Source organism: Coptis chinensis, chromosome 6 (genome assembly GCF_015680905.1).
Source record: "Coptis chinensis isolate HL-2020 chromosome 6, ASM1568090v1, whole genome shotgun sequence".
Taxonomy (NCBI): domain Eukaryota; kingdom Viridiplantae; phylum Streptophyta; class Magnoliopsida; order Ranunculales; family Ranunculaceae; genus Coptis; species Coptis chinensis.
Genome location: NC_141461.1, coordinates 71,316,609 through 71,342,233, shown reverse-complemented (window position 1 = coordinate 71,342,233; position 25,625 = coordinate 71,316,609). Strand labels below are relative to the sequence as shown.

The following is a 25,625-nucleotide window of genomic DNA, read 5'->3' as shown; positions in this document are numbered from 1 at the left end:
TGTTTTGGGCTCTATTTGTGGTGAGAGTTGAGCAGGCACCATAAGTAAAAAGTGCACTATTACATATGAGATTCTACGCTAATAACAGCGGCAAAAGATCTTGATAATAAATGAAAATTGATAATCTATCCAAAATTGACGCCACAAAGCATCTTTCATTCCTTTTAGCAAGGGAAATAAACTACAAAAACTTCAAACTCAAGTACAAATAAAAAATCAACAGCCTTGGCTCGAAACCACCTATAAACTTTAGGTGTATTAAGCATCTATGCGTCAATGCTAAGCACATCCTCTTCTTCCAATTCTTTGACTGCTCTTATTAGACTTTGAGTAATCCCATTGAGATACAACCCCTTCTCTTTCATATCTTCAAACAACTTTTCAGCTGTTCTCCAGTCTAAAGCCTTGTTACACAGAGATTGAATCATCTTATTATACTCATCAGCATTTGGATAAACACCATAGTCCTTCATCTCATTCAATAACTCGACAGCCTTATCGAATTCCTCGAGCTTGCAATACCCCCGAGTAAGTATATGGAACGTAACAGGGCAAAGCTTTTCATGCTTCTTCTTTGCTTCGGATAAAAGGCTACGCGCTTCATCCATTTGACCTCCTTTCACATAACCACTCATGAGTACACTATAAGTATACACATCTGGTCTCAGACCTCTGGTCTCCATCACCTTCAACAACCCCATCGCCTCATCCAAGTCTCCAGCCTTCGAAAGCCCATTAATGATTGAATTGAATACTGCACTGCCTGGTGGTGGGCCTTCGTCGATCATCTTAGACAACACCTTCTTTGCTTCTTCAATGTCTTTAATTCTACAAAGACCACGAATAACACAAGAGAAGGGCTTAATTGCATACTTGCGCGCATCTCCTGAGAAATCATTCAGCAATTCCAAAGCTAACTTCACAGTATCATCCTCTTTACACAGAGAAGTGATTAAAAAATTAACAACCGTTCGAGGAGGGCATTTGTTCTTCTCTTTCACCATCAAATAAACCAAATGTGCATCCTTTGCCTTGTTTCCTTTACAGAAACTACTGATAATACTGCCAATCTTCTTACTATCAGGCAAGTCTCCTGCATTAAGCATCTTCTCACAAACAGGCCACGCCCAATCATAAATGGAACGACGACACAATGCTTCAATCGTCAAATAATAAGAATCCACATTCGGTTCACAAACGAAATCCTCAAACTTGTTAAGCACTTCTAAAGCAGCCTTCCCTTTACCCAACTTCCAAAACAAAGATATCACTTCATTCAGAATCCCAGTACTCAATACACCAACATCATTCTCACCAATCTCCTTAACCAAATCCCACAATGCATAAACATCTCTCTTCCTAATTATACCAGTTCCAAAAGCTCGAACGAGGCTATCCACGACACGAGTACTTGTCTTCAACTTATATCTCTTCAAACCCCATTTATAAAATCTAATCAAACTATCACCTGGAACAAGTGGTGTCTCTATTACTCTAACCATAAAGTCTTCATTTATAGTTACATCCAATTTATTCAAACTAGACTCAAGTGAGCCATCTAAACTACTCTGAAGAACAGATAACACCCTCTCAACTTCCTCCCTATCTATTTCTTCAACTTGATCAACTACTTGTTGTTCATCTCTTTCAACACTTTCTTCTATATTAAAACCAGGGCCAGGGCTCTCATCAAAAATAGAAAAAGGGTCATTTTCATCAAAATTACCCAAAGGGTGTTCTAATTCAGGTGAAATAACATCCAAAATTTGATTTTGATCATTAGAGAAAAACCTAGGGTTTTGAGAGTGCAAAATTGATAAATGAAGTAATGATCGTTGTACCTGATTTCGAATCAAATGAGCTGCTTGTTTTGAGTATCTGATTAGGTAATTTGATCTCCACATTATTATTTTTTTCAATCTCGATCTGTATTCAGTGTGAAACTGGAAACCACCCTTTTGAGACTGTAATTCTTTTGAGCTTTTATTTGGGCTATACGTTTTTGGGTTTTTAAAAGCCCAAGAGAGCGAATAACATATCTGTTTTTCATATCTCAATAATAGCCATTAAATGGTTGGAATCAACGTTTGAAAATATGCTATGTCCATTTGAAACTAGATAATCTGACCCGGCTAGAGCCGAGTCATTTACACACCAAAATTATTACCACTATTTTCTAAACACGAGTCCCACATTTCTCTCACATTTTCCGTCAAAATACAAAACTTTTCAGAGACCAGAGTTCTCTTTTCATAGTTTGAAAACACTATTTTTTTACAAACAAGAAATCAAGAAGTTGTATCTTTAAGAAGAAGACAAAAAACCATTCTTTAACTTTTCTGTTTCCTTTCTCTATCACTTATCTCTCAATGTGAGTACTGATTTCTCTCTTTTTATTGTAAAATTATTATGTCATTGGTTGGAATTGATGGTAGCTAAAGTTGATTGAATGCACTCAATTTTAGCTAGTGTACGTACACAAGGAAAATGGAGTCAACCTGATGTGCATGTTGCGCAATACATACATGGAGGAAATGATAGGTGGATGGTAAAGATGAATCGAGAAACCCTTGAGGGAACGTGTGAATGTCACCATTTTGAGTTTGTTGGGATACCTTGTGTCCACATATTAAAAGTGTTCACAAAGTTTGATTTCATTAAAATTCCTAAATATTTTATTAACGAAAGATGGTTGAAGGGGGCTAACAAGTTCAGGAAGACTGACAAGGAAGTGTCTATTTGCACCGAACAAAGCAATGCTATGAAACTTTGTTATATGTGTCATGAAGCAACTCATTGGGCTTGTGTTGCCAACCAAACAGATGAGGGTTACAAGATATTCATGGATGGTATGAAAGAAATCGATAAAAAGATATCCCAAATTATGCCCAGTAATGTTGTTCATGATGAGGCTCCAACCCACTCTTGTCATAGTCAACCTTCTCAAGTGCATCTAGATCCAAATGTATCACAAACAAAAGGAAGAAAGAAAGATGGCGAGGCTAAAAGGAACGATGACAAAGATACAAGATATAAAGGTGGAATGGAGATAGCTCAAAACCAGAAGAAAAGAAAGTGTCATGTGTGTTTAAAGGAAGGACATGATAAGCATATACATGTCCTAGAAATCCCAACAGTAAAACTTATGGTATGTATCACTTTCCACATTTCAATGTGGGGCCCTTTTAATTTTGTTTTTACCATTAAATATATTTCATTCGTTAAGTATGGGAATTTCAACAAAATTGTTGTTTGTAATGCTCAACCATTTAATTTTTCTGACTTTGTAGATGGTACCATTTCTGGTTGAAAATGGAAACGAATCATGCATGGTGTTTAAGCTTCTCGAGATGATGTATGTTTTGCAAAGTAAAGTCTGCTGCAGTTCGCTTAATTGTTTGAAGCTTGTTGTCATGATTGGTGATTGTTATTTTGTGTAGATAAAGTTTTGTAAAAGTTATCGATACAATGTATGGTAGGAGATGTAATCAGAAAAGTCTATCATTTTGTCACAAATTGATGAGTTTTTGTATTAAACATGATCTTAATCTAAGCGCATCAATTCTCCAAATTGTTTTGTTCATTCGATAATTGTTTTCCAAATTAAATTGTTCTCATTTCACCCAGATCATTTGAAATGTGTGTTATAATAAAGTTTAATCAGGTTTTCTCTTAAACGTTTACGGACATGTTATATAGTGTCTTAAACAACAAATATAATTTCATATATAAGATGCCCACAAACAAGTTAAGAAGCCTAAATTAAAAAGTTGTTCAAGACACTATATAAGCTGTCCCACGAAACGGACATGTCCGTCTAAGAGAAAGCCTACAAGTTTAATAGCAAATGGTTTGCAAACTCACGGTGAAATAAAATATTAAACGCTGTATTTTTTTTTTCCGATGATAAGCTTAAACACTGTATTGGTTGTGTGGTTATGGCACTAGCCAAAAGGTTAATAGAAGAAAAATGGAAGTCTAGGAATTGGGAACACCAGTGACAAGTGACGTTACATGCTTTTTGAATTGAAAAGTAGTCTAGGCTCTCTCTTAAACGTATTGCCTGTTTACGGACATGTTATATAGCGTCTTGAGAAGCTTATATAGTGTCTTGTGCAACTTATATATTGTCATATATAACCTACCCACGAACAAGTTAATAAGCGTAAATTAAAAAGTTGTTCGAGATAGTATATATGCTGTTAAAGACCCTATATAAGCTGCCCCCACGAACATATCTGTTAACAGACATGTCCACTTAAGAGAAAGCCACCAAGCCTATATAATCTTGTTCTGAGACCGTCATTGACTCATGGGTGGATTTGAAGGGTAGTATATTATTGAAAAACTCTTATTGGTAAACTTTTGGCTAATTAGAAAAAAAAAAAAAAAAAAATGAAAAGGGCACCACAAATCATCTGTTAATGACAATAAGAACTTCTCAATATCCAAATTTGATATATCAAGTTTCCATCTCCACAAAAAATATATAATAATTAAAAAATAAATAAAAAATAAAGTAAGTAAAATGGAGGGGGAAAAAGATGATTTGCATGTTTTTGTTCGAAATTCATCAAACTTGATCATTGGCTTTAACTTGCACAATCGAATGATTGTGAGGCGACTTCTTGACGAAACCAAAAGTCACGATACATCTTGTCAACAAACTCGAAGGTCTTTGTTTCTCCATGTTGCAAATATATTTGTTGCGAGAGAGAGAGAGATAACACAAAATTGATCGATGGATTCGTTCATGACACTTAGTTGTTAAAAATGGTGTCTTCACTTTGAGAAAGAGAAGTCTGGTCTCTGGAAAGTTTTGTGTGTTTGACCGAAGATGTGAGAGAAACGTGGGACACGTGTTTAGAAAGTAGTGGTAATGATTTTGGTGTGTAAATGGCTCGGCTCTAGCCTGGTCAGATTATCTAGTTTCAAAGGGACACATCAGCAGATTTTCAAACGTTGATTCCAATCATCTGATGGCTATTATTGAGAGTACAAAAGTGAGTAAACATTAGAGAGTAAACCGATCCCTTTCCAATGTTATATATGTAGTCTTTTGTAATTGAATTGTGTATGAACACAGGTTCCATTGTACCAATTTTAACATAACGAAACATACCCTCATTATGACCAGTACATGTCAGTATCCATTAAAAAGAATCTACCAGGGGTGTTCTCGCTCTCACTAGTAGTAAATATAACGATGATGGGACCATTGAGCAATTGCAAGTAAATAAAGTGGGGATCTTCAATCAAGTCATACCAGCTCTTACGTACGCTCATAAATTGCACAATGTAATCGACATGAAGTATAGACAAGATTTCAGAGAAGATTTCCAAAGAAAGTTGCACAGTCACATCCTTTCCATGATGAGTTTGAACACTAGCCTTCTTTCTTTTCTTCATCTTATCGCAAGAAAGATTTAACAATCCCCAGGCAAATTGTTTTTCCCCCATACCAAATTGTTCCACTATCCTTTTTCCTTTCACCATTTTTGTTCTGCCACAAGAATAGAGTTTCTAAATAAGAACTTGAAACAAGCACAATAAACTTCCTGAACCTTCAAGAAGTAATTATGCAATGATGATGAACTACTCCTAACACTATGATCAAGTACACGATTCTGTAATGTCAAAAACCATAAGTAATAAATAGCTTTGACAAATTCATTCTATAGGCTGAAATGGATTTGTTCTTGGTAATATCGTCATTAGACAACTATTAGGTTCTTTTCTTGCAGTTTAACTTATATAATCTTCAAGTCATAAATGTACTTTCTATAGATTTAAGTGAAATGTACTTTACACCATAGTTATAAATGGAAGTAATTGATGCTTGATTAAGCTTGACCTTAGAGCCTCCCTATACACCTTCTGTCATTTTTTTTTTGTTTTCTCTTCAATACAATTTAACTTACCCAGCAAAAAACAAAGTGGGGTGGGGATCAACCACTCACACAACTCCAATGCGTGCAAACTCGATTGCCCCACCCATTAATTTAACTAAAAAGCAAATGGGGCGATCGTCCAAGACATCAGCTACAAAATCCTCGAGTTGTAACTTAAGAATCTTATCCATGACAAATTGAACTCTTTCTCTCCAATTTTTAACTCTCCATAATACTTGAAGGGTCTCATTATTTTTATCTAATAAATCATTAAGTGAACTTGGGATTGTCTCATTTTCAACACTACGGTCTTGTTCAAGGGATGGGGAAGGAGAGATAATGACTTGAGTGTTTGATGAAGTGCGATTTTCTATTAGTTTGAGGTGTGGACATCTTATGGAAGGAGAAGCTCTACTATAACCAAACTTCTTCCGTGAAATGGTTTCGATCTTGTTGTTCACTTTCACTACTTGTTGTAGAAGTAGAAGTAGAAGAGTAAGAGTGTATATGTACCTCATTGGAACGTGGAGAAGGTGTTGTTGTTTGTTTCAACCAAATATGATCAAAATACTAAGTGGTGACGAAATAGGTGAATAACGTAGAAGAGTAGTGAGAAAAGTGTTGGTGATTGAGTGAATGATGAGACTGTACCTTTTGGTTGCCTACGTATCCAAATTATCAATGGGATCAAGTCTCAAGAACGTAGTTCTTTATGAAAAATAGTTTTGTATTTATATCTGTAGAGTAGAGACTTCTTGTAGCTTAAGTAATTGTAATTGAACCTGACTCTTAATTGATGATTATCTCTTTGATATGAAACGAATTTGGACATAAATGAATGTACGTAAGTGGCAAGCCATGTGGCTAAGGTTCAGCCTTAGACACATGAGTTAATGGGCTTGTACATTGATCCATAGTATTGCAAATTGGGCTTTAGCCCTGTCGATTAAACGAATAAAGTGGAGACCCCTACTAATGGACGTTTGCCATATAGGTGGGGGTCAAAACATTGTTGTTGTTACTTGTTATTGTTAGAGTGGGGAAAGGTTAATATATAGTACCTTTCACTGTATATATGTGAAATAATTATTGATTTGGGTACTGAACTATAGTAGATTTTACAATATGAGTACTGTATTATTATTTTTGCAAAATAGGGTACCGTAGATTTAAAATATTGCTAAAATGGGTATCGTCTATATATACTGTGAAGTATGTATATGTATTTGATGATTTGGCATACATAATGCGTACACATGGCAACTCAGTCTCCACGTAAGTAGCGCATGCACAACATGTGAGACTCCATCTTGGTTTTTTTACGAGAAATGAAGGACACATGCTCTCACTCACGTGAGTTTTCAAGAATTTTGCTTTCTCAAAGTCCTGATGTTGATCTCCTTCCAAAATCCCTAACTTCACCAACCCTCGTCTGAAGAAATTCAGGTGTTCCTGTGGAAATTCTTGTTGAAAGAAAACCTAGTTTAACTATCTAAACAAGTATGTTATATTATTATTCACTACACCAAAACAGGATATTAGTAACGCTCCAGTTTTTTGCTTAGTAACGTTTTTAAAGTGTAACTAGGTTCCTAACGTTTTATAAGCGTTACAATTATATATAAAGTGTTACGTTAATTTTGCCAAATATGAGAATTAATTTGTTACGTTTTTAAATTGTTTGTTTGGACAAAAAGCGTAAATAAATCGTGAATATTAAATATAATATTAAAATAATAACTAAATTAGAATTTAAGATTTCTAAATAAAAAATTTCGTGAGAGGAAAGAATTTTCGTGATTGAGAGGGAAAGACCAAAATTATCAGCTCTTTTCTCTCCTATTTAAGATTACTATGAACAAGCTTTATATTGTTCATCGCCTCTCTCGTTCAACAAGTTTATCGTTCAACAAGTTTCGCTCTTTTCATCGCCTCTCTCGTTCAAGTTCATCGTTCAACAAGTTTTTGGAGTCGACACCCGATCCGCCATCGCCGCTATTAGGTAACGACTTCCTTAGCCTTCTTCTTCTATGATTTTCTATGTTTCATCATCTCATATCTCTTTTTCAATTTTTCACACTACTACTAGGTGATATCACAACTGAAATTAACTTGGGTGTTGGTTGGCTACAGTTATAACCAAAGGTGCGGTTTTTATTACTTGTCTTATTCATTAAAAAATTCGATTTTTGTGGTTTGATTTTGCTCTTTTGTATGTAATTAGTAATTACTTATTTTAGTTATGTTATGATTTATATTTTTCCTGGTTTGTGGATTGTTAGATTAATATTCATGTTAGCAAACACACACACGGTCTGTATAATGAATACCACCAGTCCTGTTGATGACAAATTTCTGAATAAAAGGGAATCATCTGTTAGTGTCCTCCCCTTCACCGGTTGAATGATTCTAACACTGGGTCAATATCTTTGTTAACTAGTAACCTATATCTTGGGTAGACATGCTACCATACCTGATAGTAGTTTCCAGGCGCAAAAATAATGTCTAGGAATCACATACGATCCCCACACAAGCTTAGACCATACGACCTTGCTCTTCCCACCTTTAATGGTTTTGTAGGCTGACTTGGCTGTGAATATTTCACTGTGAGAAAGGGTCCGATCCATACAGCTTTGTCACTGTCAAGCATGTTGTGAATGTCAGTGTTATTAAGTATTCGGATTTGATATCACTCTACGGTAAGTTATGTATAAGAGGCTCCAGCTACCATTCTCTATAAGACCATCGACCATAGCTTCATCATGGCAGTTGTAGTAAGCTCAGCTCCTTGCTTCAGTGTCATAAAGTAGAGAAGTAGAGAAGGATCATGCCATATAGAAGTAGTATTGCCGTTGGCAAGCATATGTATTGTGTACTTCATGGCTGTCTCTCTTTGCTTAAGAATATCCCTCCATACCCAAGAGCAGTCCCTCGATGGTTCCATAGTCCAGAAATGCCTATTTTTGGTACTATGAGTCCACACCCATCGAGACCATAAAAAGTCTTCCTTTGATGCTATTTTGAAGACTAGCACAAAGTATCTCTTTTTGAAATTCAAACTCATATTTGAAGCAAGTTCAAAATTTTCGAACTTGTATCGAAGTGATTTGACAGTCCGCATCCTATTGGCTGAGCCTTTGGAATAAAATCTACAATGAACTACAATGAAGCAAGGTGTATATCTTGAGTAGAGTGTACGCGTGTTGGGGAGAATGAGAAGTCTTTTATTTTGTCTTGCATTTTGTGCTTATATGTTATAATTCCTTCAAAGTAAAGCGTTTGAAATCAGTCCACACTTAATCCTTCCAGTGCCAAGTAGTTCGTATCTAATTGTGTTTACCAATTGAAGTACATCTGATCATGTTTAGTAATTTAATGGTTAAAATGTAGGCACCGTTTAGCTTGTTTACCTAGATAGTTCAATATTTATAGAACGTTATGCATCAAATTTTCATAAACAGATAGTGCTAAAAGCCAGGCTAGTAGGAAATGACATTGACCCTATCACTATCACTTGTTCCTTGTGTTTACTTGATGTGCTACTTGCAGAATGTCTCAACCGATTCCAAAAGATTGGATGAATGAAAATGACAGACTTGGGAGTGTGTATAGGCAGGGGGTTTCCGATTTTATTCTATTCGCTAGTGGCAAAGACGAAACATCGACCACGTGTCCTTGCCCATGTAACAAATGTCGAAATAGGAAAAGGTTTGCATATGATATAGTTAGAAAACATTTGATTCATAACGGTATAGAATCAACATATCGTGTATGGGTTTTACATGGTGAGAACCCATATAAGGATCGAATGGTAAACCGAGTTGAAGAAGAAAATAGTGAGGAAGGACTAGGGATAGGGAATTTTGTTGATGTTGCTTATGGTATGCATGAAGAATTAGTGGGTGATTTGAGTGGAGGCGATGGAAGTCAAGCCGAAGATGTTGAACCACCTATTGTTTTAGAACCTGATTTGGGTAAGAGGTATAATGAATATAAGAAAAAAGCAGAAGAAAAATTATACCCCTCATGTGAGGCTCCTGTCACAACCCTTTCAGCAGCTGTGGACCTCCATAACTTGAAGAAGCAGTATAATTGGTCGGGAAATAGTGTGACCGCACTTTTGTCTATGTTGAAAACGTGGTTGCCAGATGGAAACACTTTGCCTTCTAAGTATCCTGCAATGAAGGGAATGTTGAAAGATCTGGGAATGAAAGCTGAGTGCATAGATGCATGTGAAAATAATTGTATGCTATATTATAAGACTGAAGCTGATTTGACAGTGTGTCCTCAATGTGAAACGCCTAGGTACAAATTAAAGGAGGGGAAATCGGGAAAGAAAGAAACAAAAGAGGCGAGAAAAGTATTGAGACATTTCCCTTTGATTCCTAGACTTAAAAGGTTGTACACTATATCATGGATAGCACGTGAAATGACATGGCACAGTAGAGCGACACCTTCTTGGAATTATATGAGGCATCCAATCGACTCGCTTCAGTGGAAGACATGTAAAGATGATTGGCCAGATTTTGCTAAGGAAGGGCGTAATGTTTGGCTTGGAATTGCAACTGATGGATTCAATCCACGTGGTGTTCAATCCACTGGTTATAGTTGTTGGCCTGTTTTCGTGGTGCCTTATAATCTGCCACCGTCTTTGTGCATGAGATCTGAGTTCCATATGATGTCGTTGTTAATACCTGGGCCGAAGGCACCGAGTCAAAACATTGATGTATTCCTTAGACCACTAGTTGATGAGTTACAACAGTTATGGAAAGAAGGGGTGGCAACTTATGACATGCACAAACAGGATCATTTTACTTTGAGAGCTATGTTGATGTGGGGTATTCATGATTTACCAGCGTATGGCAATTTATCAGGTTGTGTAACACATGGTTACAAAGCCTGTCCTATTTGTGGTGATGAAACTCCGTCTATGCATCTTCGGAATGCAAGGAAGATCGTTTATACAAATTACCGGATGTTTCTTAAATCTGATCACCCATTTAGGCAAGGCAAGTACTTAGGAGTTAAGACAAAAGAGTTAAACCCTCCTCCGCCAAGGTTAAAGGGAGAAGTAATTGAGAAAATGTTAAGTCGCGGTCCATTATGTACAGGGAAAGTATTAAAAGGTACCAAACGGAGTATAGATGATGTGGATGTGGTTGCTATTGGAGATGATGAAGATGATGAAGATTATGAAGTTACTGAAGCATGGTATAAGAGGTCTATTCTCTTTGAACTAGAATATTGGCCGAAGCATAAAATTCGACATGTTATTGACGTGATGCACGATGAGAAGAACGTGGCAGAACACATAATAAATGCGATTCTTGACAAGAAAGACAAAACAAAGGATACAGTTTAGGCACGAGAGGATTTGAAGAAAATGGGGATTCATAGTGGTCAATGGATGCAAACAGACCCAATCACAGGGAGATCTGTTAAACCAAAGGCCCCATTTGTCTTGAATAAAGATGAGAAGCTTGAGTTCTGCACAATTTTGAAGAATTTGAAGCTTCCTACAGGTTTTTCATCGAACTTAAAAAACATTGTCACTTTGAGTCCTCCTGGTTTGTTTACAATGAAATCACATGACTATCATGTGATTATGTGTTACTTGCTTCCAGTTTTGCTTCAGCACACTTTTCCAAAACACCGCGATTTGCGTAGAGCTATTCATCAGATTAGCTTATTTTTTAATCTTTTATGTTCGAAAGTCTTAATCTAAAAGGAAATCCAAGATGCCAAATACATGGTTGCAGAGGCATTGTGTGTATTGGAAAAGTATTTTCCAACCGCTTTCTTTGATATCAGCATCCACCTCTTGGTGCATTTGGCTGATGAAGGGCTGATTTGTGGACCTGTGTATCCTAGGTGGATGTATCCATTTGAACGGTATGTAAAATGCCTTTACTTTTATTTCTTATTTAGTGGCAATTATTATCTAATTTGAAACTACAAAGTACAATTTTGGTTTTGTTTATTTTAATAGGGCAATGAAGGAGTGTAAAAATATTCCGAGCAATAAACGTTATGTTGAAGGCTCCATTGCGGAGTCCTATATTGTTTCTGAGTCTGTTAGGTATGCTATGGAGTACATGCCAAATTCTCGGGATGGAAATCACAAAGCTACTCGTGAGGCATTTCTAGATGAAGATGGAGAGTATAGTGATGAGGGGCCTATACTTGAGGGTAAAACTGTGATCCTAGGCAAGGAACAATGGATACAAATCCGTAGGTGGGTTCTTTTTCGACTCGACATCGAAAAGCTTGATGAACATTACAGGTTTGATTGTTTTTGATAGATTTGACTCAAACATTTACTAGTCTAAAAAGTCGTAATAAATAGTCGTGTCAAACTGTATAAACAAATTGTAGTGAATATCGTGCCTTGCAAGCAACTGCACGTGCCAGAAGAAAAGGGGTAGCAAAGACAGAAGTGGAGATACAGACTGAGTTTATTGTGTGGTTATATGACAAGGTATTGTTTTATATATAATTTAGTTTAGTAGGATATTACAATTAGTATTTTTATTTTATCTTTCTAATTGTCATTTTTTTTTACTTCACAGTTGTTGGTTGCAAAAGACACAGATTGTGACTTATGGCGATTTGTCCAAGGACCATTGTTCAAAGCTAAAACATATAAAAAGTACCGTGTTAATGGTTTTGTGTTCTCTACTAGGTCGCATGACGAAACAGTTTCCACACAAGATAGTGGTGTTTGCATGAAAGCAATCACTACGTTTACGTCGAGTAGGAAAGACAAAAATCCCATTGATGCATCTACTAAGTGGTATGGGGTTATCGAACAGATAATAGAGTTGGACTATACGACCTTCCAGCATGTTGTCTTTTACTGCAATTGGGTGAGGGTGGAGGACAAGACCAATGGTTGTAAACTTTGTCTAGATTCTAATTTGGTGATGGTTAATCTCAATAGGCTAAAGAGTGTTGATCAATACTTTGATGAGCCGGTGATTCTTGCTTCTGAGGCTAGTCAGGTGTTTTACTCGGAGGATTTGAGAAATCCTAACTGATGGGTAGTCATAAATTCGCCTAGGTGATTGACAAGTCGAGTTGATGAACTAGATGCACCAATTGACTTCCAATCTATTCTTGAGGACCAACCTAATTTGCAGCCGTTGATGGAAAGTCTAACCTGATTGTAATAGTTGCACTATCATATTGTGAGATTTTTAGTTGCATGCGAACTTCTTATTTTCTACTTTTAGATATATAAACTCTTTCTATTTTGAAGTTTGTCTGTGTAGTTGGGTGAAAGGTGTGTTTGAGTTGTTTTTTATCTTTTTTTTTTTAAATTAAGAATAGTCTCTATAAATGTATACTTTTGAACTTTGTCATTTTTTTGTGGTATCCTAATTTTACCTATTTGTTCTAACATTTTTTTGTCATATAGTAGGCTATTTAATAATGGCACTAGGTCATTCTCAATCTATTGCTTCCCAGCCATCGAGTTCAGTCCCACTTCCATCTCATAATTCAACTTCAGACTCTCACACATCTTAGCTTTCGGGAAACTCACCAACGATTACCAAGTTACCTATAGAGTTTGATAAGGATTGCGTCGCTGTGGGTCCTAACCATGCCAAATGGAATACCCAGGTTGGTATTTATGTTCGATCTCGTATTCCAATTCATTACAAGGATTGGAGGAAAATAGATGGAAGCTTCAAGGATAATGTCTGGAATAAATTAATGGTAAGATTTACATGTACTTTAATTTCGATGATAACATCCATTATTCTTGAATATTAGTATGTTTTTCCAATCCTATATTTACATGTTGTCCAGCCCTATGTATGGAAATTTACTTAATATGAAATAAACAAAAGTCACTTTGGTCATGTAGGAAGAATTTGAGCCTAATGTTCCCCAAGCAATGCACTTGAGAAGTTAAAAGGACTTTCCCCAAAAGTTAGGATCGACAAAAGTATGCCCCGCTGGAAAGAAATTTTTGCGTAAGTCTTGGGGCGTGGAAGAAGCTATTGCAGCATGCCCAGATGGTAAGGACCCAAATCATTGGGCTGTGTTTGTTAGAAATGAGAGTACCACTGAAGTGAGAGCTAGAAACGCAAAGAATGCAGAGAATGCCAAAAAGAATATATATCGACATACTAATGGGCGGGACACATATGCCCATAAACTGGATAAAATGGTAGGTGTCTATTCTTGCACTAACAATTTCTTATCACATTATGCTAACAACTATTAAGGATTTTTTTTGTAGGATAAAGAAGATCCTAGCAGAAAACATGGACGGGTAGATAGTTGGAAAAAAGGACATGAGCGTTGTGATGGAACTATATTAGCAAGTGCTCAGACCCATTATGTAAGTTTTAATAACATTGAAGCTTGAACTTACCTGTGTGTTGGTATTGTATATAGACTATGTTGCATATTGTATTACTCATATCGGTGGTTAATATTGTAGGAACAAGTGGAGGCTTCTCATAAAAGAAGAAAAGAAGCAAGCGTGGGTGGTGAGGATAGTGTAATGGAAGTAGACTTCGATAATGATGAGTTGTCTGAAGTCTTTGGGCCCGACAAAGGGAGTAGAACTCGTGGAATCAGCTCCAACAAGTCTAAGAAGCAATTGCAATGTATAGGTATTGCAAAGGCATTATTGTAGCAAGCAAACTCTTCATCCAATTCTGAGTTGAAGGGGGAAATGAATGAGATGAAGTTTTCCTTAGTTAATGTCATGGGCGTGTTAAAGGTGAGTTTGCAGTTTGCACTTGTGCTTTATTGCATACAATATCATTATGTATAACTAATTGTTACTATAAATTGTGTCAGGATGTACTTAAGGCTGTCAAAAGCAATGGAACACCGACTGCTCAACCACTGTGCGGCCAAACAACACCAGAAACTGAAGTCGGTTCCAGTTCTATTCGTCACTCGACTCAACAAAACTTGATGAATATGTTTGCAAATTTGAATCCTCCTTCTGGGACGCTTGGTTCTTCACCAAATGTATCTTTATTAGATAGGGATGGTGTAGTGGTTGCTAAGGGGTATGTCATGACAGAGACAATTTGGAGATTGCAATGGCGAAAAGTTTCATGAGTGAAAAAAAAGGTCTGCATAGAGGAAGTCTTAGTTGGTGATGCTCTTGTTTACGATGGGCCCCAAGATGGAGTTAGATTTTTGGATGGCTTTAGTGCAGGAGGTCCTTTAATTTGGCTCGAGTGAAGGATGCAGTTTTCTTAATAAGTTGTTTGGGATATGCAAACTTTCTGAACGTGGAATTTTTCAGTATGGTTTGGTTACTTTATGTTTTGATTGTGAGTACTTACTGGGACATAGTTATTGACTGGGGCCTCCTACAACGGCATTCTAAGAATTGATGGTTAAGAGACAAGCTCCTTGTCTCCCAGAAAAATGTATACTATGGTGCCATGGTAGGTTTTACAAATATGATTGCAATGCTTGTTTCTTTGATGTGTGGACTACATTTTAATGCTTCAGAACAACATTATGAAATTGCAGGTTTTGAATGTCCTGGCCGAGGTTTGCTTGGATGCGGATCTTTTGAACTTCCAGTTATCTTCCCTTCATCCACAAGCCTTAATTACAATTGTTGCCAGCCTTGAGATCATTTCGTCGTGGCATTTGGAATTTCTTCAGGTGTGACAATTTAGAAATTTTGTCAACTCAACTTCATTTCATCACTTGCAATATATATTCTGATTTTGTATTCGAATTCTATGTCTTCATTTGTACTTTATGAGAAGCTCAAAATTTTAACTGACCAGGCTGGAGAATGAGCACTTGAACAATGTCGGGAAGTATCGCGCATTCAAGTCTGTACCACTTCCATTTAACTACGATGAGAACGAAGACAAAGATGAGTGAGCTTCTACCCAAACAACTGCTTTTATTGAACAATCTAGTGATACTACTGACATGCCACAAAAAAGCCACTGCAGACCACTAACAGCCCACACACAAGCCACATAGGCCAAGTTCTTACCCTTTTTTGCATTTAGAAATTAAAAGGATGTTTATGCATTAAGTATGAAAGCGCTTGTATCTTTCCAGCTAAGTGAATTTAATATTCTGCTGGTATTTATCAAGTATTTGTTCAATCGTATTGCAGGCTAACCCGGATGATAAAGGTATGTCATCATTGTAGGCTTGGGGAGGTGCCTCTCTCTCTCTCTCTCTCTCTCTCTCCCTCTCCCAATAGGCTTCTTTTATTTTTGTGGTTCCTTTTATGACTTTATTTAATTTGCTTGCAGGTCCTGCTTGGTATTGATTTACACACATGCAATGCTGGTGCATTTGGCTAGTTTGCCAATGGAATTGGAAACACTGATGCCGGTTTTGTTATGGTTGCTGGAAAACTCCTTAAGGTATGTTCGTGATTTCTTTGTAGCTTATTGATATTCCAATCCCATCCAGTCAAGCTATGTATGAAAGAATAAAAACCGTTTAAACCTAAGTAAGATGGACATTTCATATTCTTGAAACCCCCTAAAAAAAATCTTCCCCGCTCCGCTCATGCCCCCACTGCAATGCAGTATACTAGTGTATATAGTGTCCTTTTGATTCGAGGATTAGTTATTTGACTTAACTGGCATTGGTCGAGATGGTTAAGTAGCTGGTTCTACGAATCAATATATATTTGAGTAGTTAGGTTTACGACCGAGGTCTGAGATATGAAAGTATATTATTTGATTTTCAGGTTATGACGGGATTTATGTCTAAGAAATGTTGAAAATACAAAGGAGATTTTGCCGAAATTTTTATGTCTTTCGTCAAGGTGTCTGACAAGGTTATAGGGTTTTGGGGCGTTACATAAACTTTCAATACTATGCTTCTATTGCTACTAGTCTATTACCATACTCTTTTTTTTGAATTTTGTAGTTTGAGTATAAGGAGCTACTACTTAAGAATAAGATATAATGATATAAGTATATATCTATACATATTTGTTTTCTACTGCCTGACTCATTTTTATTTATTTCTATTGGTGTATATGATGAAAAGGACTTTTCTGATGATACCATCCCAAAGTCATCCCCTGATGCTTGCAACTATTGAAAGTGGGAGTTCTGTACAAATGACGTGAGAGCTTGAGTTTAGGGACAAGTCCCATTGATTTGGAAAACAATATATATTTCATTTGTGACAAGTCTTATTTATGAAAAGACGTTTTTGTGATATTATTTTAATAAAAGATTATGTGATTAGATGTACTTGTGAGATTTTTTGTTTATGTTATGGACGATTGTAGAATACCCAATAAGTGGGGACATCTTTATGTAGGTTAGTAGTCTCCCAAAAAGAGTGGTTTTGGGGGAAATTATTATTTTTTATATATGAAATAGTTTTGTAACGGTGGAAAACCGTAACTAAGCTTTGTAATAAGTAACACTTACAAAGCAACAAAACCGTTACCAAAATATTACAAATTCTATAAATCAATTACATAAATAAACGTTACTAACTTTCTAAAACCGTTACTGTTGTTGGAAAAGAGTAACACAAAAAAGCGTTACTAATACTATAAAACCGTTACTGTTGTTAAAAACGAGTAACGGTCAAAAAGCGTTATGAACTCTATAAAAGCGTTACTAATGTTAGAAAAGAGTAACACAATTAAGCACATAAAACCGTTAGCAAATATATTTAGTTACGGAAAAAACCGTTACAATAAATAATTATGTAACGGTTTTAAACCGTTACAAATATTAATAACGTATTAGAAACGCCCAAACTGTGAAGCAAAAAAACCATTACAAATATTTTTAGTAACGATTTCTGACCGTTAGGAATGTACTGTTTTGGTATAGTGATTACTTTTCTTTATGTTTCATTTCGATATTTGTATAGAATATGGCATATAATGGTATAATATTATTGGTGGTTCTTTATTTGTATAGGTTCGATATAATAATATTTGTTCTTTATTTTATTTGAAATCATTTTTATTTCGTTTTCAGTGGAAACTAATCATGAGAGTATAATGATATAATTCCACCATTCCAGGAGATTTAAAACCTCACCAATGCTAAATTATAGTGGTATAATAGAGCATGTCACAGAGCTGGACTTTGATAAGATTTCTTATTTTGAACTTTTGGAGATAGTGAAGGATGATTTGAATATATATAATTTATCTAACATGTATTGGGCACCTTAAGGTAGAGTTTTGTAGAATAATATCCACTAAATCCTTAGTGACAAAGAGACAATTGAGATGGTTGAGTATGCCAGGAGAATAGGTGTAGTTTAGGTGTATATTGAACATAATGAAGTTGTGTCCCACTGCCTTGTTATAGAAAAGGATTTAAGTAGTGATGAATTTGAGACTGTCTAATACTGCTAGTTTGGATCATTTAAGTGATATGGATGAAGAATTGCTTGAAGTAAGAACATAACAGTTGGTTAGTATGAAGAAGAAGAAGAAGAAGTCAAAAGTTATTGAGGATGTGAATGACAATTTGGATGGCAATGTGAATGTTGAGGATGTTCCAACTGATGAAGGTGGTCGAAATATTGAGGGATTAGCACCAATGGTGGATGGAAATGAAACTGATTATGTTAGTTGAAGCTTTAATATTGTAGTGAGTATACTTCAAAAGAGTTTAGATTAAGAGTTTAGGTTCATCCTAAATTGTTTAGATTTTGAGTGAGGGAGATATGAAGAAGAAAGGTAGACTCTTGTAGGATTATAATGGTTCTAAGCTAATGAACTTGAAATAAGCTTCGATTGTTGATTGAAATAACTTGAAAACATGAAAGGAATTGATTAAAACATTGAAATGAAAGCAACAAACAAGATTGAAGATTAAAATAAAGAACAAGTAACAAGTTTGATTCAAATAAAGAAAATGAAATAACAAGTTGAATGAAATAAAATAAAACAACAAGAAATTAAAAACATGAATTGAAAACAAGACAAGAAAAATAAATAAACCAAATGGTTTGGATCCTAAGATAATTGATTGTTTCTCTCTCCCTTGCTTTTGGGTTATATACCCCTACTTTTACCAATTACAGATTTACCCTTCTCCATTACAAACTAGACACCTCACCCTTTCACTTTTGCTTTTGCTTTTTGGTGCCTTCTTAACCAACGTAGGTTTAGGGATAAAGTCTTTATAATTTGAGATAGATAAGGGCCTCCATCTTTGGTTTTTTGATTTGAGGACTTTGACTATTGACTTTGATCGTTGACTTTGACCGGATGACTTCGACTTTTTTAGCACTTTTCTATAGCAACTATTGGTCTTCATAATAAGCGTGGTTAAGACTCCTTTTGGTGCGAAGACGCATCTTTTATGATAAGTGGTATGAAATACTATTTAACCTGAAAAATACAGTAAAAGCTATGAGTTATCTTTTCGTTAAGCGTAAGGAAGGTTGTATTGCAGCAAAATACGGGTAATAAAACGCACATTTGGGAGCTGATCACCACCCCCAAATAGGATCTTGTTTGTTCCCAAGCAAAGATGAGAGAAAAAAAAACTAAGATCACGAATGAGTGATTTATTATATGTTATACTAATCTCGTTTCGCAGAGTGCGATTACATTGACCATATGCAACAAGGCCTTAAACCACTAGGAATTCCCTTGTGGACGAGCTTTAAGTCTCATGAGAGTTTTCTAGTTAAGGTACTCACAAACTTATTCTATTTAGTACAAATGGTCTTGTTTTCTTATTTATTCTCAGAAGTTCATATATCTCATTAGCGGTTAATAAGGACAAACTCCTTTGAACTCAGACTAACATATGTTCAGTAATTTAAGCATCTAAAGATAATTGTACAAAACATGAGCAATGAAATGCAAAAGAAGAGTTGTTTCTGAGGCTTTTGGATAGCTTCCTTAAGATGGGTTCTCACAGGGGTGTGTTGCAATCACAACTCTCTGATAGATTCACTCAAGGTTCGTTCTCTCAAGTGTAGTGGGGACTTATATTTCTCACATATTCAAATGACGTCCAAAGAAACTGGGGTGGGGTCGATTGATTATGCTTGCCACTTACTGTCAAACCATCCTATTCTTAATCGAGCTAAAGGTATTTTATTAGGAGTTACAAGGCTAGAGTGATGGTTTAGAAAGAAAAAAAAAGGGAAAAACAAAATTTGATAAGTCAAGAAACTTGGTCTTCAAGATACTTGTAACCAGAGGAGAACCTCGTTTTGGTCATTTGCTTCCGAATTGTGATACATTCTTTTAGCCTTTTGGTTTTGTGACTCCATATGATTTTGAATTTTGGGAGTTCTAACTTTGCTTTTGATTCTTTTTGTTTTTGATATCGTCTCCTTTTGATTTTAAAGTTTTGGGAGATTCGATTTTTAATTTTTGGTTTTTAGAGTTTTGGTTTTTGATGGGTCTTTCTTTTATTCTCTTTCTTTTCTTTTTCTTTTGGTCGCAAATAACTGTTCTGTTTTTATACAAGGTCTTCTCTTCTCTTTTTCTGATAACCACCCAGTTCTCAACTCATCAGTTGTGTAAGCTTTTTATTGTGTGTTGTGATGGGTTAGGAATTATTGGTGAAGAATAAAAAGGCTTTTAGAAAGGGTGAAGGCTCAAGAGGGGTAACTAGAGGAAAACTATATGTTTTTGGGTTTTTAACGTTTATTTGGCTATATCGATCCAAAAAGGGCCTAAATTCCCTCATAGGATATGGTGTGGTGATCAAGCAAGGGGACGTGTGGTTTTTCTATCCAGACATCTTTTGTGTCATCACTCAATAATCATTCAGATGAGGCTTTTGGCTAGATTCTCACAGGATATGGAAATCAATTGTTCTAACCTTGACTTCAGAAACTCATTGCTATATACATACAAATGTTGATGCATGTTATTCATGAAAAGATGCAGAAACTATTGTTCGTATATTAGTCTATGTACGAAGAACAAGTCCTTACTCTATTGCTATAATGAGACTTTTAAACTTTTTATTCCTCATAGAAAAAGGAAACAAGACATTTTAATACTAAACAGAAAAATATTTTTGGTCATTTTCGATTTTTTTTTAGAAATGAAGAAATATACTATACTATATACTATATAGAAAATGCATAGTTTTTGCAAAATGTTACTATACCAACTCTATGATAGAACTATGCTTGTCCTCAAAGTATGAAGAGATAAGGAAAGAGATTATCATGGAACCATGAGCAAAAATGGCGATACACCTGTATTCTGTTATTCCTGATGAAAATATGCCACCCCCAAATAAGTTTGGGGCTTGGGTTGTTTGATATAGAACGAGAATACATGGTTTATTATACTAGGGATATTTATTCTAATATAAAATCTTTTTGGATTTTTGTATTTTTGAAAATATGTATAAAAGAAAAAATGAAATTTTTTGGCATGATGTATCTGTTTTTGTTTTACCTTTTACTTATAAACTAAATTCCCCAAGAAAATAAAACAAGCATATAATATTAAGCATAAAATTAAACTTATACTACGTCATACACGTGAAAAAGAAACAAAAAATAAATAGATTCAACTATATGGACACTAGGAATCCTAGTCAAAATCTGTGCGTGACTCGTCTTAACGTCTAGAAGATCCTTCTCCTTGCTGACATCGTATGCAAAGTTATGGAACCGATAAAGTTGGGTGGCTCTTTGCTCCAATCGCACTCCTTTGGTTTCTTATGACAGGAGGCGTCGGTGCATTCAACATTTGGAGACATGGTCACAGTTCTGAAGGCTTTCTCTCCTGTTTATGTATATCGGTTTCTTAAAAAGGGAGGTTGGAGCTGCCTTGGAGGAATAATGCTCAGTATCATAGGTCAACTTCTTATTTTGTTATTTAGTGCATCTCATCTCCAATTCATTTGCATTTACTGAGAAGGACTAGCGGTCTCTTGGGTTACTGATGTGCACATCATTACTGCAGGGACAAAAGCGCTCTTTGCTGATTTAGACCATTTTCCTGTTTTGGTAGTTCGGATTGCTTTCACATTAATCGTGTTTCCTAGCCTCCGGCCTATTGGCGTATATAGGATAGGCTGCTTACCTTATGAAGAACCTGGGCACGTTGTCCATGCTTTCTATCATTCCATACCAAGTCTGTTCTGATCTCTTGTGGTACATCGTACCTAAACTTTAATGTGGTCATCTCTCCTGAAAAAGCTTGATAACTAACTAATATATCGTATTTTTGCAGAGGGTTTATACTGGCCAATGTTTGTTCTTGGGACTGCAGCTGCTATTGTTGCGAGTCACGCTACAATATCTGCAACTTTTTCAATAATCAAGCAAGCACATGCACTTGGTTGCTTTCCTAGAGTCAAGGTTGTTCATACATTTACAAAGTTCCTTGGGCAGATATACATACCTGAAATAAATTGGATCCTTATGCTTTCCTCGCATCGCCATCCCGCTGGATTCATAAATTTTGGAGTCCGTTAGTGGGACAATGGATGCTCATCTTCGATACTTCAAACAGGTAGGTGATTTAGTGTTGTTGCATTCTACTGTAAGCAAGCTTTAACATGTTTAGGCTATTGAACCTTCGACTTTGGTTGTGTACTCAGGGTTATGAGTTATTACATCAAATGGAGCCATATATTAACCAGGTTTGTTATGCTTCCTTACTAGCTACTTGGTTCAGTTTGGTTGCAATTATAATTTGGATTCACACCATGATCACTTTTGTTCATTGTTGTTATCGTCACCATCATTGTTATTTGGTTCTATGGGGTCGATACGGTTTCTCAAGAGTCACGTTCGCTCGTTATGGTCGGTTACCTGCGGGGTTGGTGATGTTAGTCCTCGGCCAGGTTGACTATGATGTGGACGCTTATGTGGTTATGTGGAACAAAGTTTATCTTTATAGAGGTGGTAGCTCGTGTGATGTGATGGGACAACACACATGGTAATGGCATGTCATGTTTCTTGTTTAATAATGATTTCCTTGGGTTGTAACTTGTAAGCAAAGAATGTCTCTCTTGTTTTTTTCTTTTTTATTTTTATTTATTTTTTGATAAGAATTGGTTGCAAATATTGTACTTCCATTTCTCATATTTGCCTAAGAAGTTTTTGGATACACTTTTGTATGGTTCAAAGATACACCTTTATATATATGATTTATTTAATGTCTATTTGAAAGCTGAGAAACACTTGAATGCAGTGATACTAACACTTAGTTGAATTTTTTGTTTATCATATTATTTATTTGTTCAACATTTTTATGCTTTGTAGATATGTCGAGCACTTGCTTATGTACATGGTGTTATTGGAGTTTGTCATCGTGACATTAAACCACAAAATTTATTGGTGAGATTCTGCTCCTCAATGTTTACCCTTTACTTTAAAGGATGTGTATTGACTACAATTTATGTTAGTTTTAGCTGGGTATAATTGTTTCCAGTCTGACCTTTGAAGTACTGTTTGTTGTAGGTTAATCCTCACACTCGTCAGCTTAAGATATGTGATTTCGGAAGTGTAGAGAAGTTGGCAAGTTGTCAAACAATAGTTTTATAGCCCTACTGGGTTATGATATGATAACGCTTGACATTGATATTTTTGTTATATAGGTACCTGGCGAACCCAATATATCATACATATGCTCAAGATATTATAGGGCTCCAGAACTAATATTTGGAGCTATAGAATACACGACAATCATTGATATGTGGTCTGTTGGATGTGTCTTAGCTGAGCTTCTCCTTGGACAGGTTTGTGTACTTACTGACTTGATTAAAAAAAAGGGCAAAAAAGTTATTTCTTTCCTCTTATGTATTGCTTGCAATTTAGTACGCAACATCAACTTTAATGGAAATTTGATGGATTAAACATGATATTTGTCCAAATTTCAACACTAGGGTGGGCTGAAAACATTGGCATATTCCTGATTTTGGGTAAAAATATTGTGTCTACTCTTGGAGAAATGATGTTTTTGGTGGTATTTATTGGCCGAGTGTTTATTCTGAACCACATACTGTTTTATTAATTGTTTGATATATTTGGAAAGGAAACAAAACTAGAGCCTTTTCTTGTGGTATTCTTGTATGATTCGCATTTTTAGCTGTGATTAGTGTATCTGAGCCATTCTGAGGCACTTCCTTTATAAATTTTTATCCCATTCTGGATTTTGTACATATATTTGCACAGAAATCTGTATGGCCATGACAAAGCTGTAGTGGGTGCCTTTGCTCATTGACAGACTAACCATCCTATTGACTTGTTTTGTTGCTTCCGTGGATCCTTAGCGTGTATATTGACTAGTCAATAGCTTGTTTTAGTGCTTCCTTAGCTTCTATTGACTAAGGTATAGTTTAAATGAATATTTTTCTTTTTATGAAGGGAAAATGCACATCACCGGATATCTCAGAGGCTGCCCGGCTTGGTCGAGTGGTCCATGTTTTAGAGCGAGACCGCCAGGAGAATCGACAAGGACCCCATGCTCTTGCTTCTTAGGATGTGATCTTGAGTTGTTGTATAGGGATTATATTGAAATAGTATGTTGGTAGATTATGCTATATCCATACATCTATATCTTTTAAATGTTTTTCATTTAGTGATATATATACTTCGTCAAATTTTGGTGATGGTTATGGCTAAGATTTTCCTTATGTATAATTGTTTGTCAAGTCTTAATTATATTATGTGTTTGGGGTATATGTGGTTGTATTTATGCAGGCGATTTCAGGGGGAAAAAAAATATAAATATTATGATGAAAACAAAAAACAAATATTATTTTTTTAAAAATAAATAATATTTTGTGACGACTGACAGGCGTCAGTAAGCATTTCTAAAAAAAAGACAAATTTATAATTATTGACGGTATATAGGCGTCAGTAAGTATATCTAAAAAAAAGACAAATTAATAATTCCTAACGGTACAGAGGCGTTAGTTTGTTTTGGCGCCAAGTTATAACGCCAGTTTTTGGGGGGATTTGAAAGTTCAATAGTGACGACAATACACCAATTTAGTGACGGCGTGGAGGCGTTAGTAATACAATTTTAGTGACGGCGTAGAGGCGTTAGTAAATATTTCAATTGTGACGGCATATTTGCGTCACAAATATTTCTGACACCAACACAGACGCCTAAATTCCAATGCCTCCTAGGTGTCACAAAAAATAATTTTGACGCCTCCTAGCCGTCACAAAAGTGCTGTTCTGTTGTAGTGATCGAGGCTTGGCATGTCTATCACTACGCGGGAGTGCGTCTCTGATGCTCTATAGTGTTCTAGTGACACTATGTTGAAAACGTTCGCTCTTCTGGCGGAAGGTCTCTGGCCGCTTTCTTCTCTAAGGGTATCTTTATTGCGCTCGATATTCACCGTTACGCTATGATGTTACCCTAAATTTTCCTTAGCTGGTGGATATATGAGTGCAGAATCCTCTGGCCTCCATGGAGGAAGTGAATTCCATCCATGGGCTAAGTGAACTGCCGAGTGGCATCTTCAGCAAAGTAATCCACCTTCTTAGTCGGGCATGCTTGATTAGTGACTCTGGCTTCAGGTGGAAGCCATGACTTCTGGACCCAGTGGGCATATATAGGACATGTGGTAGCATCCTTGACCTCCACTAGGGTGTCTGGTGCTTGGAACCCTCAGTGTTGCATGATCTTGGTAACCAACACTGATAGAGGGGCAATTATCTTCTTCAGCTTGCAGAGTTGCTCGAAGATAAAGGAGATGATGCAGAAATTGTTCTTCTGCTCTTGAAAAACCCATAAAAGATGAAGCATCGCCTTATCTATATCTGAAGGTTTGGCCAAGCCTA

General features: G+C 36.0%; 4 protein-coding genes and 2 long non-coding RNA genes across 7 annotated transcripts; 5 read left to right on the top strand and 1 right to left on the bottom strand.

Annotated features, from left to right (window-relative positions):
• Positions 1-100: 100 nt before the first annotated feature.
• LOC147494269 (small ribosomal subunit protein mS80 (rPPR6)-like) lies at positions 101-2,046 on the bottom strand. Its single transcript, XM_086566937.1, has one exon. The coding sequence runs from the start codon at positions 1,902-1,904 to the stop codon at positions 267-269; it is 1,638 nt and encodes a 545-aa protein (XP_086423063.1). The 5' UTR covers positions 1,905-2,046; the 3' UTR covers positions 101-266.
• Positions 2,047-9,699: 7,653 nt separating this feature from the next.
• On the top strand, positions 9,700-11,253 carry LOC147494268 (uncharacterized). The gene has a single exon (XM_086568089.1). It carries the CDS (start codon positions 9,700-9,702, stop codon positions 11,251-11,253), a length of 1,554 nt encoding a protein of 517 aa, XP_086424215.1.
• A 353-nt stretch (positions 11,254-11,606) lies between these two features.
• LOC147494267 (uncharacterized) lies at positions 11,607-12,962 on the top strand. The gene is made up of 4 exons (XM_086568153.1): positions 11,607-11,783; positions 11,881-12,174; positions 12,267-12,369; positions 12,461-12,962. The coding sequence occupies exons 1-4, from the start codon at positions 11,641-11,643 to the stop codon at positions 12,926-12,928; spliced, it is 1,008 nt and encodes a 335-aa protein (XP_086424279.1). The 5' UTR covers positions 11,607-11,640; the 3' UTR covers positions 12,929-12,962.
• A 2,482-nt stretch (positions 12,963-15,444) lies between these two features.
• Positions 15,445-17,130, top strand: LOC147494266 (uncharacterized). The gene is made up of 4 exons (XR_015199120.1): positions 15,445-15,539; positions 15,668-16,030; positions 16,154-16,267; positions 16,905-17,130. It is a non-coding gene; the product is annotated as an uncharacterized LOC147494266 (long non-coding RNA).
• A 4,353-nt stretch (positions 17,131-21,483) lies between these two features.
• Positions 21,484-22,241, top strand: LOC147494265 (uncharacterized). 2 transcript variants are annotated; one of them, XR_015197377.1, is made up of 3 exons: positions 21,484-21,678; positions 21,787-21,957; positions 22,057-22,241. It is a non-coding gene; the product is annotated as an uncharacterized LOC147494265 (long non-coding RNA). The 2 variants fall into 2 exon arrangements; XR_015197378.1 differs by having other exon boundaries at positions 21,787-21,977.
• A 67-nt stretch (positions 22,242-22,308) lies between these two features.
• Positions 22,309-24,311, top strand: LOC147494264 (shaggy-related protein kinase epsilon-like). The gene is made up of 6 exons (XM_086568088.1): positions 22,309-22,338; positions 22,427-22,468; positions 23,094-23,168; positions 23,292-23,348; positions 23,429-23,569; positions 24,198-24,311. Exons 1-6 carry the CDS (start codon positions 22,309-22,311, stop codon positions 24,309-24,311), a joined length of 459 nt encoding a protein of 152 aa, XP_086424214.1.
• Positions 24,312-25,625: the final 1,314 nt, after the last annotated feature.